The sequence below is a fragment of the Aegilops tauschii genome, chromosome 5 (assembly GCF_002575655.3).
Source record: "Aegilops tauschii subsp. strangulata cultivar AL8/78 chromosome 5, Aet v6.0, whole genome shotgun sequence".
In the NCBI taxonomy this organism is placed as follows: Eukaryota; Viridiplantae; Streptophyta; class Magnoliopsida; order Poales; family Poaceae; genus Aegilops; species Aegilops tauschii.
In genome coordinates this window covers 370,334,702-370,354,304 of record NC_053039.3, presented here as the reverse complement: position 1 = coordinate 370,354,304, position 19,603 = coordinate 370,334,702, and the positions used below count along the sequence as shown (strand labels likewise).

The 19,603-nt window shown below is 49.1% G+C and overlaps 2 protein-coding genes across 2 annotated transcripts; both read left to right on the top strand.

The window, feature by feature from the left end:
* Positions 1–4,587: 4,587 nt before the first annotated feature.
* On the top strand, positions 4,588–13,308 carry LOC109785268 (serine carboxypeptidase 1-like). Its single transcript, XM_073500413.1, has 12 exons — positions 4,588–6,394; positions 6,521–8,371; positions 8,438–8,715; positions 9,615–9,723; positions 10,983–11,375; positions 11,480–11,587; positions 11,676–11,935; positions 12,036–12,281; positions 12,396–12,502; positions 12,586–12,672; positions 12,768–12,873; positions 12,951–13,308. Exons 2-12 carry the CDS (start codon positions 7,828–7,830, stop codon positions 13,104–13,106), a joined length of 2,394 nt encoding a protein of 797 aa, XP_073356514.1. The 5' UTR covers positions 4,588–6,394; positions 6,521–7,827; the 3' UTR covers positions 13,107–13,308.
* Positions 13,309–14,678: 1,370 nt separating this feature from the next.
* Positions 14,679–17,312, top strand: LOC109785269 (serine carboxypeptidase 1-like). Its single transcript, XM_020343865.4, has 8 exons — positions 14,679–15,063; positions 15,163–15,270; positions 15,341–15,618; positions 15,861–16,106; positions 16,185–16,297; positions 16,477–16,563; positions 16,644–16,749; positions 16,844–17,312. The coding sequence occupies exons 1-8, from the start codon at positions 14,685–14,687 to the stop codon at positions 16,997–16,999; spliced, it is 1,473 nt and encodes a 490-aa protein (XP_020199454.1). The 5' UTR covers positions 14,679–14,684; the 3' UTR covers positions 17,000–17,312.
* The last annotated feature ends 2,291 nt before the right edge of the window (positions 17,313–19,603 follow it).

The following is a 19,603-nucleotide window of genomic DNA, read 5'->3' as shown; positions in this document are numbered from 1 at the left end:
CCCCTCCACCTTGAAATCGCCCACACACGGAGCTCCCTCTCCACGAGCACGCCCGGTGGGTAGCGCAGCTCCGGCACGACAGGCGGACGGTTGAAGGTCGGCCTATTGAACTCCATCTTCACTTGGTCGCTTAGAGAGGGCTCGGTCGCTTGGGTGTTTGAAGTTGGAGAGAATGGATCGGATCTGGCTTGTGGGTGGGAGAGGAAGAGAGGCACCCCATTTATAGGCCTGTGGGTGGGAGAGGAAGAGAGAAAGGATGAGAACGGTGTGTGTGTGTGAATCCGGACGCGTGTGTGTATCCGTTATGTTTTGCACCCTTTCATTTTTGCACGAAAACGATGCATGATGCGCGTGCTTGCATCTGAATCACTGCATAGCGAAGCTCTTTGACCGGGCCCGTGCATCTGACTCGCTGCTGTAATCTGAACCACTGCCGTAATGGCCTAACTCTGAATCAATACGTGCATGGCCACCTAGCTCACCTCACTCGCCTCGCTAGCCTAGCGCGTCTCGCTCGCCTCGCTCGCATGCATGCACGTCCGCCTCCCGCGCATGCAAACCCACGTCGCCGCCCTTCCCATGCATGGAGCCCTGGAAAGGCTGAGACGGGCAATTTACTGTGGTCTCAGGCCCAGACAACGAGATGGCCCAAAAGTCCATCCAGCGCGCCCGATATTTGTTAAAAAAAACAATCTCCCAGCCAATCAGATTGCATCTCGCGGATCGCCCCCCTCCTCCCCGCAGATTCCTTCTAGAAGGGTTAGATCGACGGCGCCGCTAGGGTTAGATGGACGGTCCTTGTTCAGCGCTAGGGTTAGCGGGGTTTGGGAGGGGTTTGGAGCAGTCAAAGCTATGTTTGACCAGATTTTAAATGAGCATAATAAATTAATAAAAAATTAGAAAAATGAAAAACCTGCGCACATAGTCTTCTTATGTCATATACTAACGATTTAAGTTGATAAACAAGGTTTACATACATTTAAACGATAAGTTCATGTGTATTATGTGATATCTCGAGTATCTCAAACTCTCTTGTATGAAGTGAAGAGAAGTGTTTTGGCGAAATGAACATGAAAATTTCAAAAAACTCACCACAGCTTCATTTTGGAGTGACTAAGAAGGATCCAGGCTTAGTTTTTCATTTTGATGTTTTAGACTTGTTTAAATCTTGGTCAAAGTTAAGTTTGACCAGAATTCAAATGAGAAAAACAAATTAAAAAAAATCAAAAAATGGAAAAACCAGCGCACATAGTCTGTATATATAGAATATATGTGTAGGAAAGTTATTTGGCTGATTTAGACAAGGTCGAAAAAAACATTGCTTAGAAATGAGGTCGTTTACCCTACCTTTGGATCCCTCTTTTTAGCACATTTTTCATGAAAATTTCAAAAACCTAACTGTCCTTTAAACCTTTCTGTGAGAAAAGTGGCATCAATAGCCAAATAAGGCCTACAACCTGCCAAAAAACCCTAGCGACAAGCCTCAAAGCAGACAAAAACCCTCCTAAAGCATTCCCTGGTCTTTGTCACTCCCCTGAATGTGTACTCCACGGTGTGGTGATCAATATCTACAATACTACCTGGACTTGTCCTCTCCACTTCACCTTTGAATGAATACAACAATTGAAAACTTTCCTGCCAGTTACCATAAATAGAATCCATAGCATGTTGTTTACCATTGAACAACCTCATGTATGGTAATCTATCTTGAACTTATATTTGATGTTCTTCTGTAATTCCTTTAGACCCACTTGCTGGTTTTCTTTCACCCACTTCTTTATTTCTTCTGCCACCCATCTTGACTTGGCTCTACTGATTGTATCCTTCATAAGGGTTGATTCTTGACATGTGTGCTTAAAAGGGTTCACTTTGACCTGAACATTAGTGCTATTTCGCATTTTAGATGCGAGCAGCCTCCATGGACAACCCTCAGTCGGATAGTGCACTCTGTAATGTACTTGATCGCTCTTGTCAACTTTGAAAGTACGTTCTACCTTGATGCAGTATGTCACAAGTGCATTTCTACACTCAGTCATGGATGCAAAAACGGTACCTTCTTCCATAAGAGGGTTCAAAGGGTCCCATTCAACAACTGCAAGGTCTTCGTCCTCACCCACCGCGTCATCATCCACACGGACTGCATTGTGAGCCCCATCTTGGTTTTCAGCCCGAGGTGCCCGTCGTAAATTCCGAATAACATCAGAATATAGCTTCTCTTCATCAACCCCAGAATTGTAGTCATCAGGCTCCACTTCAAGGGGACCCTACTGCAGTTGCCCACACTTGTCGAGCCACCACGTCGCCGTGCACCAACTGAACTGTTCTGGCTAGAGATGCCATTACGACAACTTGGTTCTCCCTGAGATGTTGCACCCGTCATCCTAGGTCCAAATGCCTCCACAAGCACATCAACTTGCAGCCTCACATGCAAATTATCTTTCTCTTTATGCCTAACAAACATGGTAGCCAGCTCTTCATCATTACTAACTGTCACCCATTTCTTTTCCCCATCATAGTATTTGTATACCACTTCATCAAGCAAACCCCAAGGATATTGGCTACAAATTACCTCCCCAAATTGTCTGAAACTCCAATTACTAGCCATTGGCAACCGATAATTGAAACCTCCTTGGTATTTCTTCTTATCCTTTGCATCGAACATGTAGCGGTCCCTTCTAATGTGCACCAAAAAAGCAAACCGCAACTCCATCCTAACCGACGAAAAACAGAGACGCAATCAGCACACTAATTGGGCAAACCTACTCGAATCGACTGTTCAAATGCACAACTAAACTCAATCTAAACAGGAGGCATGACTTACCCCTCGGGAACCCAGTCGTGGACGCGGCGGATCTTGGGCCCGATGCCTGCCTCACCAAATACTCCGGGGTCGCCGCTGCTCGCCATTTCGCCTTAGGGTTCTTCCTCCTAGTTCAAACAGCTCCAGCAGCCCCCCACCTTTGAGCGCTCCGGCCAGGCGCACGGAAGGAGGCAGCGCCGCGGGTCGAGCAGGTGGCGGGCGCCCCACCCGTGGCGTTGCAGGAAGGTGGCGGGCGTCGCAGGTAGCCGTGGAGCGTCGACGCAGGACGGTAGCGGCGGAGCAGGCCGTGTAGCTGGTGGCGGGGCAGGTGCTGGCCGCGACGCAGGTGGCGGCGGCGGCGCAGGACAGCCGGCCGGCGGATGGGCAGAGTGGGCGTCGATTTGGCCGGCTAGAATCCTACGAATGATTTGGGGATTTTGTTGCACGGGCCCACATGTCAGCTCCGGACCCACGTCCACGTGGTCCCACGTGTAAGCTCCGGACGCACAACCACTAACGCCGGTGGACGCAATGGACTCAAATCTGGCCGTTTGGCCTCGTCATAGTAGCTGTGCATGGACTAGGGGCAAAACTGAGCACAATTCGCACCTGAGGACAAAACTGAGCACATGGACACCACTGAGGGCAAAAGGATAATTAACCTTAATTTTTACAATCAACGAATGAAATAATTAAACCCATGTGTCATGGAGGCTTATTTGCATATTTTTAGTTAGAAATTTTATAGAGCGGACGTTCTCTGTGAAGGGTTTTTTGAGCAAACATTTTGTGGTGCATCCAATCCTGCGCGTGAATCTCAACGGGGTGACACGTGGCAATCCTGGTGGCCGTACTGTTCGCTCGTATGAGCCACTCAGCGCGAACGACGCTAACATTCGCTCCATCCATCCCCCTTGGAGAGAACAAGACCTACATCATCGAAGTCCAAAGCATGGCAACTTCTCTGCATAGCATGACAATTATCAAAATATGTGTTGCAATTTCTCTGCGTAACATGGCATTTTTTCTCTTGTAATATGGCAATTCCTGGACATGTGTAGCATCTTTTTTGTCGTACCATGGTAAATCTTTTTGCTATAACATGATAATCTTTTTCTACCAGCATGGCAATAAACGGAAGTGTGGGTAATTTCCTCTTCGATGACATGGCAATTCTCCCTGTTATAGCATGATAGTGCAGTGGTGCAATCAATGATCATGTGGCAAAATTCTACGATGTACCATGGAAAATACTAAACATGGGAATTCTCCTTTCTATATCATGGCATTTTTGTGTGCCACCACATAGCAAACCCAGAACACCTGTCAAGTTTTCTCTATTGCAACATGGCAATTCTCTCTTCACAACACGGTGTAGCATGGTCATTCGCTCTTCATAACCTGGCAATCCTCTAGAGATGTGTGAGGAAGAGGGTGCAGAGCATCGTTTGCTGGCTAGAACCTTTCAGAACGAATGATGTCGTCATTTGTTTGAGTCACCCAGCCACAACAATTGTTCGCGTCAGGGGCTCAGGGAACCTTCCCTATTGGAGTCTTTGCTAATAATACAATAGCAAAAAAGATATAATACATACAGATGTACGTCCCAACCATATGTAGACACCTCTACGAGTAACACAAATCACAATTCACAAATATCAACTATATGCTCATACTCCTTTTGCAATTTGGCATGTGATATGGCGTGCGTCGGAAGAAATATTGATGACTTAATTAAGAACATACGTTTACATCTGGAAAAGAGTAGAATTTGTGTATCTTTTTTTTTCTGACTGAACACATGAACAATTTCGGGGCTCGACAATGGTGTCGGTTACGACATGTCGCGCGTCTGATGGGTGTGTTGTCTCTGGCCGATTGGTTTGGCACAAAGGCGGTTAGATGGCCCATGCATGGATGGCTTGAGCTACGGTGGCAGCGACCAGATGCATGGCACGAGTAGCAGTGGCGGATCCAATGAGGGTGCCGTGGTGCCATGGCAACCCCTAACAAATTGTGGTTTTTTACCTAGTTTTTTCTATCCTTTTTTTAGGGTACCTAGTTTTTTTTTACCTAGTATACGCAATAATAATTCGAATTCCATATGTATTAGAGGTATGAAATTGAGCAGCCCATCTATTCCTAAAGCCCACCAGCCCATCTTCACGTTCTTGGGCTGGACTGCCTAAAAAAAAACTAGCCTCCAGACCTAATCGATCCCCTTTGCATCGACAGAACTGAAAGTCTGAAACCTAGCTTCCCTGTGCGTCGGCGGCGTGGTGTTGGGGCAGTGGGCAGTACGCCAGCACCGCAGCAGCGCTGCGGCGGCCGGCGGGGACAGCGATCGTCGCCCAGAGGGCGGAGGCGACCGGCGTGGGCGGCTGCCGGCTGGGCGCGTTTCGGCGTGCTGCCCTCTCACTCTCCGACTCCAATCTCCATCTCTCTCAACCTACAAGGCTTACAACCTGGAGTAAGTACAGTACATCTGTACATTAGAATCTTCCCCTTTGTGATTTTTGATTGAACTGTTGCCTGTGCCCGTGGCCCTTGTGTTGATCCGAAAATTGATGTTCAGCTTTTTTTTTTTAAACAAGGCAAAAGATTTGCCATTTTCATTAATTAAGAAGAAGGTTTAGACATAAGCCGCAAAGCGGAAAAAAGAAAAGGTCTACTCTCGCGACATAAGTAGGCTCAAATGCTTGGCTCCAGCAAGCGCCCAGAGGCGGGCTTCCTCCTTGATTCTGCTGACGACGATCGTTGTTGGAGCAGCCATGTTGCGAAAAATTCTTGCATTTCGTTCCTTCCAAATTTCCCATGAAACCAGCATCACAACCGAAGCAAGGGCCTTCCTGTGTTGGTCTCCCGCGCCCACAGCCTTGATCTAGCAAGCTCTAACCGAATCCTCATTCCGCCAAGTCAGTAGTGTGTAGTGGTGAATGCCAAGCCAGACGGTGATCTCATTCCAGACTCTACCTGAGAATCGACACTGAAAAAACAGGTGGGCTGCAGACTCTTGCACTTGTTTGCAGAGGGGGCAAAGGCCACAGTTAGGCCATCCCCTTCGCGTCAGTCGATCTGCTGTCCAAACACGGTTTTGAAGGACTAACCAGGCAAAGAATTTGCACTTCGGAGGGGCCCACATCTTCCAAATCGTGGCATTGTTGGTGCTGTATGTTCAGCTTTCATCAGTTGGTTTGCAGAATTTACTGAGACTTGGGCTGCCACTGTTGATTGACAGTTGAGATATGAAGAGAGATAATCCCATAGTGTCTCCATTTCGTAAGCATGAAGAAGCAAAGGTGCAAAAAATAGGACCGTCGTCATCACCGTCTGCTAATGCTCTAGTAGAAGGGCACACTCGGGAAGAGGCAAGGGCTGCTCAATAACAAGTTGTTGGAGTTGGCGACAGATTCGACGAAGGAAGTGCCGAAGTGGACATCAAACTCCTACTCCACCTCCCTGTGCAGAGGAAAGAAGTGGAAATCAAACTACTGTGATGCGGCTGTTTTTTGTTCCTTCTGTGCAGAGAAGGACGAATGGAGGTCAGAGGGACCTGATGTCTTGCGTGCCTGCTGTTGGCTGCTATTCCAGTAGGTATATACACTTGTTTTTATTCTCTTGTTATGCAAAATTATGCAAGCTCTTATGCTCAATGTATTGTTTGTTGGCCAAATACTAATTACTTATTATCTCATATCTTGTATGGATGAGCAAATTCAGCTGCAGTAAACACCATGAAGGATGTACAAAGTCTCTAGCAGTCAAACAAGGTAACTTCCTTGTATGTTTTTCACATTTTCATAATTGTGGCAATATTTGAATTTGCGATGTTTGCATTACACTTAAGTTCTGAGCTCTGCGTTTTGTTTAGTGGCACCCCCTGTAGTGTAATCCTAGATCCGCCACTGACGAGTAGGATGGCTCCTCGACGGCAGTGGTGGTGTTATAGGCGGGGCGGTAAGACGTCCACCAATCCGTTAGTGCGACTGCCCCCTCTCGTCACCGCTGGCGGGACACTCCTCCCTATGATGTGGTTGGCTAGATGACACCTTTGCGCATGCGCTTCATTTGTGCATGGTTGGGAGGAGGTGTCGGGAGAGACGTCTGGACTCCTCTGGTGGACACCATGGTGGTTCTTTGCGGAGAACTAGCTTACGCAACTATAAACTATTGGATGATCCCTTTGGAAGATGTTGCTTGGAGCACCGCTTCATGTCCAGAGTGAAAACTAATCGCACCTTCACTGGTTGTCACAACAGTGGTGAAACTTGCGTCATTACCTTGTTGAAGGCACCATCTTCATGCCGATGTTCTGGCCTTCATTGGTTGGTCTTCGCATCCAGATGAAAATCCTTTGTCCTGGCCGTCTCTGGCCGGACATGGGCGATGGTGAGTACGGCGCTATCTCTTCTTGAAGGCGTGGATGCGGCAGAAGTAAATTTAGTCGTAGGTGCTGCATATCTTGTACTAATAGATTTACCATAGTTATGATTGTCTTGTACTATGTCTGTTAGTTTTTTATGCCTTCACTGCCTTGCACAAACTTTAATAAATTATTGCCGTGTGCATCTGAGGATGTAGAGGCCGGGAGATTGACACTTCCTTCTCAGAAAAAAAGAAAAAATATATACCATCATGTACAATCCATCTGTACTAAAGAAGACTTTCCAGAGGCTTGGTCTTAATCGAAGTAAATTGGCTGTAAGACATTGAGTTAACCCACCGCTCAGAGTTCGCTATTATCGTCTCACTTAACCATTCGCTCCATGTAAACTCAGAACTCTCTTCGGAGAATCCAAACCAAACAAGCAGCTACACTACAAGAAAATATAGCATTGTTCACCAGATACTTTGGCACCAAGCAGTTTGGTCACAATAGACGTAGTGGTGTACTAATTGCAACAAACTTGTTAGTTTCTTAGTAACCATAAGCCTCCGAGCTGTACGCTCATGGATTTGTACTGAGTGGAGAAGAGCGAAATAGCAACCAAACTCCTGAGCTGCCCCATATATATATCCACAACAGAATGATCTTTCACAAGATCACGAAGTCAGAGGCAAATATGATTAGGCACACCATTACCTTCTTCCTGTTGCTCCTTCTGCTGAGCGCATCACCCACAGATGCCTCACAGGAGGATCAGCTCATGAGGTTCATCGAGTCCACGGCCAAGAAGAGGCAAGCTGACAGGGTCAGTAATCCAGACGTAACCGAGGGACCCGACCCATGGGCCGACGCCAGCAGCTTCAGCCACCTGCCCACTCGTTGCCCGATCCCATTGGCGAGCGCCAAGGCGGCCGACAAGATCACCGCGCTGCCCGGCCAGCCTCCGCGAGTCAACTTCGACCAGTACGCCGGCTATGTCACGGTGAACGAGGAGTACGGCCGCGAGCTCTTCTACTACTTTGTCGAGGCCCCCTACGAGGCGGCCTCCAAGCCGCTCATCCTCTGGCTTAACGGTGGGCCTGGGTGCTCATCGCTGGGGTATGGCGCCATGATGGAGCTCGGCCCGTTCCGAGTGAACCCCGACGGCAAGACTCTGAGGAGGAACAAGCACGCCTGGAACAACCGTAAGTTGTTAAGTGGAGCTGGCTTCTAAGCAGAGTAGATACACTGAACAGATTAGATGTGTGCAGTGGCAAACGTGATCTTTCTGGAGTCGCCAACCGGAGTGGGGTTCTCCTACGCGAGCAACAACTCGGATAATATCAACAAGCGGGGCGACCAGAGAACCGCCGAGGACACATTCGTCTTCCTGCTCAACTGGTTGGAGAGGTTCCCCGAGTACAAGGGCCGCGACTTCTACATCGCCGGCGAGAGCTACGGTGGCCACTACGTGCCGCAGCTCGCCACCGTAATCACCTTCATGAGCGAGCTCCACCGCACCACTTTCATAAACCTCCACGGCATCTTCGTAAGCCTTTCGCATGCGACTTTGCAAAATTATTGCGTTTTTGCCGTAGCCATGCATATGTATGTTTCGTTTGTATTACATCTAGGTCGGCAATCCGATCCTTGACAATTACAAGAACAGCGAGGGGAATCTGGAGTTTCTATGGAGCCACGGGCTGATCTCCGACGAGATCTGGGCCGGGATCCGTGCTAACTGCACCTTCACCCCAAAAGACGACGGGCGGTGGTGCTCCGTGTTGGGGCAGGCGTCCCACATAAGCGGCATCTATCCCCGAAACATATACGACCCGAGGATCTGCCTTCCATCGGCACGCGAAGGCTATGTAAGATAGATAATGCGATCCATCGGCTAGTCTCGAACTCTCTTTCCCAATAAAAATGGTTCATTTATACGGCTAGTCAGACAGTCACAGTGTTCGCAATTTTTTATTTGCCAGATGGCTGGCTACGATCCGTGCATGGAGTACTACGTCGAGGCATACCTCAACACCGGCGAGGTGCAAGAAGCTCTGCACGCCCGAACCAACACAAATTGGTTAGCTTGCCCAAGAACAAGGTATATGCTCTATCTATCTGCATAATGTTCTGCTGTTACACTCACCTTTTTTCTTTTCTTCTGAGCGCAACACCTTCATTTCTTTCAGCGTCCCCTTCCACTATACCCCTGGCCCAGTTTCTGTGGTGCCAACGATCAGGAGGCTAGTCGAACGTGGGTTAAGCATATGGGTCTATAGGTACTACTATTTTTTTTAAAAGGGGATTACCCCGGCCTCTGCATCAAATAATGCGCACAGCCATATTATTAAGTCTATAGGTACTACTATGCATGCACAATGAGCATCAGCAGAACAAACTATCTAGGTTTCACGTTTTTAACTAGAACGATCATCTTCTCTTCAGTGGCGACTTGGATTCCACATGCTCGATTACCTCGACGAGGTACTCGGTCAAGGATCTCAACTTGCCCGTCACCACGCCATGGCGCGCTTGGTACACCCCGGACTTCGAGGTAACATAAATAGACACCAGTAAGAGCTTCAGATATGATCCTGTGATGAAATGGGGTTGTGGTGGCTCATAGGTTGGAGGATATGTTCAGCAGTATGAGGGAGGCTTCACGTTTGCATCGGTGAGGGGTGCAGGCCATCTGGTTCCTAGCTATCAGCCAGAGAGAGCCCTTGTTCTTCTCTACTCTTTCCTCAAGGGCAGGCTCCCACCTGGGTGACGTCCCAAACTGAATTGGGATGTTTGGGCACCCACATGTTAATTTACGGTGTGCTCTGATTCGAATATTGGATCTATAAATAAATCGATGCTTACGCGCGACTATGAGAAGTACAGGTGACAACATATTCAGGCCATAGTCGTATGGTTTAACACTTGTGTGCTGAAAAGGGTTGTATGTTGTTCTCATGAAAAGGATAGAGTGAATAGCACATCTGGTTTGCGCCGGATGAACATCTTTGAATTTTAATCACAGCATGTTTCCGTAATATCTTGTGATCACGAGCAGAATGAAAGCAAGGCAATTCTCTCAGGACTGCATGTAGGAATATCTCCAAATGTTCATCATATGCTAGTTTATACAAGGACATAGGATTTTTTTCTTTTTCTCTATAAAGATACAAGGACATGGGTAAGACATGAAACATGATGATGTTAGGATTTAGTGACCTAATTGTTCTATAATCTTAAAGATGTACGATTTGTGTTGCTAATTATTCGATAGTACTAACGGGTTGTAACTATGTGATCATCGTTCTCATCCTCACAAAGAAAAAAACCCCCAAAAAAATCGTTCTCATCCTCCCATCAAAAGTTAGGACTAGTCCCTAGTAGCAACGGCAGTATGCGCCAAAGTGTAACCTTGGTAAAATACTGTTCTGGCACTGGCAACGTATAATGACACCGGAGTGTACCCATAGGGAAACTCATACAATCATACAGCACAGGGGCAGCATGCCAAATGGTGCTCTCTCCTAACTGTAAGCTGTTCTAAGCTTGCGTACAAAGTATAACTCGACAACATACAGCCTGCATCTGCAGTATTCAATTGAGCAATGGCAACAGACATGTAGTTTTTCTTTCCTTTTTCTTTTTGTCTCAGTACGGTCAGAAGAACTTTTCAAGGCTTCAACACTGACTGATTGATCGCGTCAAAACTTTCTCCTTCCAATCATTGTCACTTATATTACACCTATATAAGCACCTCGAAACACCACTGAAATATCCGTGGACGCGAGGAGTACAGCTGCTAATTTTCTTCAGAAAACATCATGAGGAACACTTCCTTGTGTCTCCTTCTCCTCATCTGCGTGGCCGCGTGGCACGCAGATGCGTCGCGGGAGGCTCGGCTCAGAGAGTTGATCCTGTCCAAGAGGACTAGCACCCATAGCAGTAGCCACAGCGTAGATGAGCCAATGATAGGAGCTACTGCCACCAGTAGCCTCCGAGCCGAGCACTCCGTCTCTGACCAGAGCGATCAGAAGGATGCCGACAGGATCGCCGCGCTGCCGGGGCAGCCGCCCAAGGGCGTCGGCTTCAGCCAGTACTCAGGCTGCGTGACCGTCGACGAGAAGAACGGCCGCGCGCTCTTCTACTACCTTGTCGAGGCGGCCACCAACGCGGCGACGAGGCCTCTCGTCCTGTGGCTTAACGGAGGTTCGCCCATGCATACATAGAGATGCACTTGTGTCTCCTTAGGGAATACACATAGCTTCGCTCCTGCGTATAGTGTCAAAAATGATCTTACATTTGGTACGCAGGTCCAGGATGCTCATCCTTCGGCTACGGAGCAATGGGGGAGCTGGGCCCGTTCCGCGTCAACAGCGACAACAGAACCCTCAGCACAAACGAGCATGCCTGGAACAACGGTTAGGGAGGCACAACATTACAACAACCGCTAACGGTTTTCTACCGATGCCCCACACGTGACATGTGAAGGTTTTGATGCTTGTGCAGTGGCCAACGTGCTCTTCCTCGAATCGCCTGCCGGTGTCGGGTTTTCCTACTCCAACACGACCTCCGACTACGACAAGAGCGGAGACCAGAGGACATCGGAGGACGCGTTCCTCTTCCTCGTCAGCTGGTTCGAGAGGTTCCCGGAGTACAAGGGCCGCTCCTTCTACATCTCCGGAGAGAGCTACGCCGGCCACTACGTGCCGCAGCTCGCCGCCACCATCTTGAGCCACAACACTTCCATAAACCTACAGGGTATTTTGGTACGCGCGATTATGTTCAGTTAAGCATACACTTCATAACAGTTAACACATCTCCTAGTGAAGATTGTATAAATTAGCTTGTGGATCTCTACTTGGTTAGGTTGGCAACCCATACCTTGATGATAACATGAACACGAAAGGGGTTATCGACTTCTTGTGGAGCCACGCCGTGATATCAGACGAGGTGTACGCCAACATCACCAAGAACTGCAATTTCAATCTGTCGGATGGTAACGCATGCTCTGACGCCATGGCCGCGTATGATACTGCCAACACTCTCCTCTTCGACATTTACGGACCTGTTTGTATCGACGCACCCGACGGAAAATACTACCCCAGCCGCTATGTAAGATATATCTTGGAGTACATCTTTTCTGATAGTGGCAAATTATATGCACGTAACACACTTCCTTTGTATACCTAATTTCTGAAGAAAAATCATCCTCTCTAAATTGTGCAGGTGCCGGGGTATGATCCATGCACCGGCTACTACATAGATGCTTACCTCAACGATCCTGAGGTGCAAAAGGCTCTACATGTTAGAACGACCAAGTGGGCAGGCTGCACGTAAGAGTTAGCTTAATTGGGGCCAAGATAAATACTCTTGTGAGCATCCACTCACTCCACTTACCACTACTGTGATTGTGCAGGGACTTGCACTGGAAAGATTCATCGGCGTCCATTGTGCCAACGCTCAAATGGCTCATGGGCCACGGGCTGCGTGTGTGGTTGTTCAGGTAGGTAACATGCCAACCCCAGGCTGAACTGCAACTGCAAGCACGCATCTAACATTGCCAAAGTGTGTGGGTAACAAATAGTAATATGTTTTCAGCGGCGATTTCGACTCCGTGTGCCCATTTACCGCCACAAGGTACTCCATCCATGACCTTGGCGTCGCCATCACGGAGCCGTGGCGCCCATGGACCGCGAACAAAGAGGTAAAGCATGACTACATGTTCTAGTCAGTTTTCACTTGTTTGTTTGTACTGACTGATGACACTGAAATTTTTTGCAGGTTGGAGGGTATGTTGAAGCATACACGGGCGGTTTGGTTTTTGCATCTGTGAGGGGCGCTGGTCATCAGGTCCCTTACTTCCAGCCTGAGAAAGCTCTGATATTGTTCAGCTCGTTCCTGAAAGGAACACTTCCACTCTATGAAAAGGGGCAGTAGTATATGGACCCAAGTAAGAACTGTCGTGTCATGCATCCAGATATGGTGTTGCCTTACTTAGGAGCTTCTTTTTTTCTGTCTTTTGCCTCTTCAAATGGAGATGGGCTCTTGAATGTATCCTTGGTGTTTGTTTCTCAATGCAGAAGATTATAACTGGCTGTTGGTTAGGTATGAGAATAGACAACAATTTTAAGCGGAAAAACATTATACCTCTCAACAATTAGGGACACCCGGAAATGGCACTTCAACCTCTGCACCCAAAAATGCCCCAAATGCAATTTGTTACAAAGTTGATGCAGGAGTTGTGCCATAGGAGGAAACAAAACAACAAGTTACATAAAGTGAGGAAAATTGAGCATTACATAGTTTGTTATCAAACCTCCATTTAAACCAAAACTACAACATCCTGGTTCTAACCTCTGGGGTTGTGGAATTTGATGGTCGGTAAACTATACTGTATTAATTATGCAGTGAAGATGATTACGATTAGGAACGACATGTTTTTGGCGGGAAACATAGGGTGCAAAGGTTGAATCAGACTGCATCTTTGTAGTGAAATCAGTGCAGCGAACAGATGATATCTCGGTCCGGATGTGGCAATCATCAAGAAATTGGCCATTGACTTTGCGGAAGTATCTTAGGGCGGCATCTTCAACGCCGATCCTCGAACCGTCCGGACCACGTGGTCCGGACGTGTTGTGCCATCCGATGCGGGCCTATATCGGTCCGCTGAGCGGTTCGGAAATGCTTTCTCCCGCAAAGTGGAGACAAAGTAGGGAGGGAAGTGCGCGTTAATTTGGGTGCGTTCCGTGTTTCTTTGGCCGGTCGATGGTTTGCATGTTTTCTATGCCTGCCCGGTGTCCACCGTTGGCTCCACCCTGTTGCCTCTTATATTCGTCGCTTGGGTTAGCGATGAGGTCGTGTCGGTCCATTGGTTGGTGGAATCGCAACGGTCGCTCCAAGGTGCATCAGGACCATCAGTGCGGAAAGCAAAGTCCACATTCGAGGAAGCGTGCTAGTACCCTTGTATGGTCCGGGCTCCCGCCTGCTGCGGCATGGACATCGGCGGCGACCGAATTCGTCGGGCCGAGGAGCGCCGGCAAGAACCCCCGGGCCACGTATTGGTTCGTATTAATCGTCTTTTTTGTGGAATTGTTTTGAAAGGAAGAAAATGGTATGATGATTTGGACGTATGCCACGTGTCCCGGGAGCACCGATGGGAGCAAGGCGCGGAAGCAGGCAAGCCATGCCCGTGTTTAATTGCGCAAAAAAATCTTATCGAATCATCTAGTTAATACATCATGGCATAAAAGGGGAAATAGTAATACACATTATTGTCTTGCCTACACAAATCGTATACTACTCAAGGATCACAATATTGTCATCAATGAATTCTAGGGGGTAGGAAGATATGGCATACTTAAAAAGATTCTAGCGCATTAAAACACATTAAATGTGCATGGATTACTCAAACAAATTGTTCGGGACCATGTTACAATTTCTCTATATATGAACTCCAACCACGAATCCATCTTCATCATTTTAGCTACAGAGTTACTCATTTTACCATAGCAGACTATGAGGAACACCCCCTTGGGTCTGCTCCTCCTCGTCTGCGTGGCCGCGTTGCACGCAGATGCATCGCAAGAGGCTCAGCTTAGAAGGTTCATCCGGTCTAGACGGAGCAGTAGCAATGCCAACAACATAGATGAACCAAAGGTAGGAATCACTACCACTACCAGTAGCCTCAGAGAGTACTCTGTCCATGACCTGGCCAATTTGAAGGCCGCCGATAAGATCCATGTGCTGCCGGGGCAGCCTAGCGGCACCATCGGCTTAAATCAGTACGGCGGGTACGTGAGCGTCCACGAGAAGAACGGTCGAGCGCTCTTCTACTACTTCGTCGAGGCAGCCAGCGACGCGGCCGCGAAACCACTCCTCCTATGGCTCAACGGAGGTTAGTTTGTTACGATCAAAATGCTTTCAATTCAGTTGTTGAACCTTTGAGTGCTCTGTGATGATAGATACTATCAATGCTTACATGGTGCACGCGCAGGTCCTGGATGCTCATCGCTTGGCTACGGAGCGATGATGGAGATGGGCCCGTTCCGCGTGAACAAGGACAAGAGAACTCTCAGCGAAAACCCGCATGCCTGGACCAAAGGTAAGGCGCTGCACGCAACTGAACTAGAACTACAACCGATTATCCGATCCGACTTGTGAGATCCTTGCAGTTGCCAACGTGCTCTTCTTGGAATCGCCTGTCGGTGTTGGGTTTTCGTACTCCAACACGACCTCCGAATACGACTTGAGCGGGGACAAGAGGACGGCCGACGATGCGTTTGTCTTCCTCCTTAACTGGCTCAAGAGGTTCCCGGAGTACAAAGGCCGCCCCTTCTACATCTCCGGGGAGAGTTACGCCGGCCACTATGTGCCGCAGCTTGCAGCCACCATCCTCGGCCACAATCTCAAGAGTAGTACAAGAACTTCCATAAACCTACGGGGTATCCTGGTACGAGTCATTAATTGATTATTAATAATAGTTACTCCAGTCCATTCCTTGCGTTTTAATTTTTTCCTGATTCAGATGTATATAGACAGATTTTAGTTTGTTTGTTTATTCATTTTGGTTGGTACGTAGTCCATATTAAAATATCCAAAACATCTTATATTTACAGACAGAGGGAGTATTACAAAGTTTCATTCTATTTATTTTAACAGTATAGTGAGTGCATCTCTGTTTTGGTTAATTAGGTCGGCAACCCGTACCTTGATGCCAATATGAACGATAAGGGGAAAGTTGACTATCAGTGGGGCCACGGATTGATATCAAATGAGGCGTGGGCCAATATCACCGAGAACTGCCATTTAGACAAGCCAGGCTACACAGCATGCGTTGAAGATATGATCTATGGCACTCATGCTAACATCGATCCCTACGACGTATATGAACCGGTTTGCATGGAAGGGCCAACTGAAACACAGTACCACAGCCGCTATGTAAGAGAGCGCCACTGAATTATAAAGAGCCACACACCTACTACCTTGACAAAATACGTTTTGCTCTAAATTTTGCAGATACTACCGAGGTCGTATGATATTTGCAGCGATCGTTACATATACATGTACCTCAATGATCCTCGGGTGCAGAAGGCTTTGCATGCTAGATCGCAAGAGTGGCAACTCTGCTCGTAGGATTTCTTAACTGGGATCGAAGAAACTACTCCCTCTGTTTTATAATATAAGAGCGTTTTTTCCACTAGTGTAATGTAAAAAACGTTTTTATATTATGGGACGAAGGGAGTACAAAATAGCGTACGATTTGCAGCAAAATAAACTGCGCTTAACTAACGCTCTAGTATTTTTGCAGCTCACTCAATTGGATGGATGCACCGGTCTCGATGGTGCCGACGCTCAAATGGCTGATAGAGCACCACCTGCCCGTGTGGCTGTACAGGTAAGTATATATATGCATCTGGTCGTCTGGTCTGCCAGAGAGTGTGTGTGTGTGTGTGACGGAGAGATGTGCGTTTTCAGCGGCGACTTTGACTCCGTGTGCCCGTTCATCGCCACGAGTTACACCATCAAGGACCTCGGCCTCGACGTCACGGAGCAATGGCGCCCGTGGATGGTAAAGGATGAGGTAGAATATTGATCATGCATCGCTACGTGTCCTGATTTGCCTGCAAGTCTTTGCTCGTTGCCACTCTGATAATCCTGCCGTGCTTTTCTTGCAGACTGGAGGGTTCGTTCAGGGATACACGGGTGGGTTGGTGTTTGCAACTGTGAGGGCAGCCGGGCACGCGGTCCCGTCCTACCAGCCCGAGGCAGCGCTCGTGCTGGTCAGCTCCTTCCTGAATGGAACGCTTCCCCCGCGTGACGAGGGTGCATGAACGCTTCCTGAATGGAATGCTTGAGCACCGCACACTGGGCGCCATGCAAGGTGCTGCCATGTACTCTCTCTGTACTGAACTATTTGTCGTTAGGGAAAACTAGTATAAGTTCCCTAGCCACAAGTATTGTGATACAGAAAGAGTAGTATCATATTACCCCCTCCTTTTCGGTTTATAAGGTTTATCTCAAAATTTTAATTTTCTTATTTTATAAGTCTCAATTTGGTTGTTCCTTATCACATGTTCAGATTTTAAGGTGCAATAAATCATTGCATGCAAGTATTAAGAGTGTACATGCATGTATTGCAATTAATGCATTGGTAAACACAATTTTTAAGGAAAACAAGCACATTAATTGATTGGTTTTGCAAACTACAAAAATTGTTCCACCACTCACCATCTATCTTGGTTGGTGAGATTTTTGAATTGAGCCCTATAAACCGGAAAGGAGATATTATAATGAGATCTTACATGTCAACATGTCATCTTCTTTGGTCTTCAAGAGGAGACGGATAATAAATGTCGATTCTACTCTGTTTGATGCTCCTTAATTATTAGCTTCATAATTGTACTAGTGTTTCTCACGCACGCAAGGCAAGATACAAAGGCGCTGAGCGCATCAACACTATCCTTAGTACTACGAGAGCAACCGGAGTCCTCAACCGTGTGCATGCCACCGCGAAGAATGAAGCCGCCTATGACGAACCGTGTGCTTCAAGGTGGCGCCTTCAGGAAGGTTATGACACCAGAGCGCCGCCACCGCCCGACCCGAGAATTAGAATTTCTTCTGGAGCAACACGACGGGCAATGAGAGCCGCGACGACGCCTTCTAGAAGGGAACGAGCTTCGCCGCCGCCGGTCCATCCGCGGATAGATCAGGTTTTCACCCCGGCCAACACTCACCACCACCGGACGCCACACCCCAATACCACGCAATACCACGCCGCCCACACAACCATGGCCACCAGGCAACACCTAACCACGGGCTCTGCCCATGAGCACCGCGGAACCACCACCAGGGCCGCCACCCTGGCATCCCAGACCTCGACACCACCTCACTCGAGACCCACCGCAACCCCAACCAAAGATACGGGCGGAAAGGGCAGCCTTTCGCACACCTGAGCCGCCCCCAACGCCGAAACCCAATAGGTCGGCCAAAACTGGCCTCCATCGACCCGTCCGGGGCACCGGGCACGAGACGAGCTCGGTCCTGCTGCCGGGCGCGAGACGGGGTCGGTCCTGCTGCCGGGCGCGAGACGAGGTCAGTCCTGCTGCCGGGTGTGAGACGAGCGATGGACCATTGTCGGGGGAGGCCGAACCTCCGACGAAGGTAGCAACTGGACGACGAGGAGAGGACCGAAGGTTGAAACGGGCTGCCTACAGACGAGCCGACACCAGAAAGCCAGCCGTCGTCCCAGCCGGTCCGCCGGGCTGCCGTGATGCAGGCACGACGAATGGAAGCCTCCACACCGAGAGAGCCGACCCACCACGCCGCCACCGCCCACAGCCGGAGCAACAACCACGCCGGGCCGCTGCCCCAACCTGCGCCGCCCGCCCACCATACGTCGGCAAAACGGACACGCACCACCACCACCACAACACCAGCGCCACCGCGCCCTGGCCAGGTCCAGCCGGAGCACCCCACCCCACCGGAGTAGACGGACCCTAGCTGCAGCGCCACCACCTAAACACGGCCGCCGGCCTCCACTGCCACCGCCAACCACCACGTCCGGATCTGGGCCAGGGGCCAGATCCGCCACCAGCACGATCCAGGGGGCCGGATCCCCAGGGGTTGTGCCGGAGAGGAAGGAGGCGGCGCCGCCGGCCACCAGAACGCCAGTGGCAGGGAGGGAGATGAGGCAGGGCCGGCCCGATGGCCGCCACCATCGTGCAGAGGAGGGACGCCCCGCGACGGCCCCCATCTGCGCGCGGGAGGGAGCAGCCCCACCGCCGCCAGCGCCACGCGACCTTAGGCCGGCGACGCCCCCGGCGGCGGCGAGGGAGGAGGGTGAGGCGAGGGGGGACGGGGGAGGCAGCGCTAGGGTTCCTCCCGAGGGCGCCTGCGAGAGCGTCTCGGGGAGGGAGGACGTAACGACGCCCTTTACCGAGAAGGAGGCGAGTGATGCTCTTTTCTAGTCGCAAAGAAAAAAAAGATAGGCCCCCTCAAAGCGCTTGGCCCGGACGATTTTCCAGCACAGTTTTTCAAGATAATTTGGGGTATCCTAAAAGAGGAGGTGGTCTGTGGAGTGCTTAAATTTTCTGATGATGGAGTGATGCCCGATGGGATTAATGACACAATCACTGTTAAGATTCCAAAAGGTAATAACCCTCAGTGCGTGAAAGATTTTCGCCCCATTAGCCTGTGTATTATCATAGGTGTGTTGGAATTGTGTGGAATATTTTGTACAAGGAAGATTATAATCGGACATGGAGTCATACGATGTGTAGATAGGGTACGTTGTAGTGTCCTAGTAGGATTCTCGTATCCTAGGCCTCTTATATAATGAGGGTGTCGAAACACGATGTAACATTTGTCAACATAATAGCACATGCACGTTGAGGGAGTTGGCGGGGTGTGCCGGCGCACGAGTGGCCGGGTGTGGT

Bases quoted from the DNA above. Each gene is read 5' to 3' on its own strand.
- LOC109785268 (XM_073500413.1), top strand. From the start codon at position 7,828: ATGATCTTTCACAAGATCACGAAGTCAGAGGCAAATATGATTAGGCAC. The intron at 8,372-8,437 runs GTAAGTTGTTAA...AGATGTGTGCAG, and splicing joins CAAGCACGCCTGGAACAACC to TGGCAAACGTGATCTTTCTG. The intron at 9,724-10,982 runs GTAACATAAATA...AATTTTCTTCAG, and splicing joins GGTACACCCCGGACTTCGAG to AAAACATCATGAGGAACACT.
- LOC109785269 (XM_020343865.4), top strand. From the start codon at position 14,685: ATGAGGAACACCCCCTTGGGTCTGCTCCTCCTCGTCTGCGTGGCCGCG. The intron at 15,271-15,340 runs GTAAGGCGCTGC...AGATCCTTGCAG, and splicing joins CCCGCATGCCTGGACCAAAG to TTGCCAACGTGCTCTTCTTG. The intron at 16,564-16,643 runs GTAAGTATATAT...GTGCGTTTTCAG, and splicing joins CTGCCCGTGTGGCTGTACAG to CGGCGACTTTGACTCCGTGT.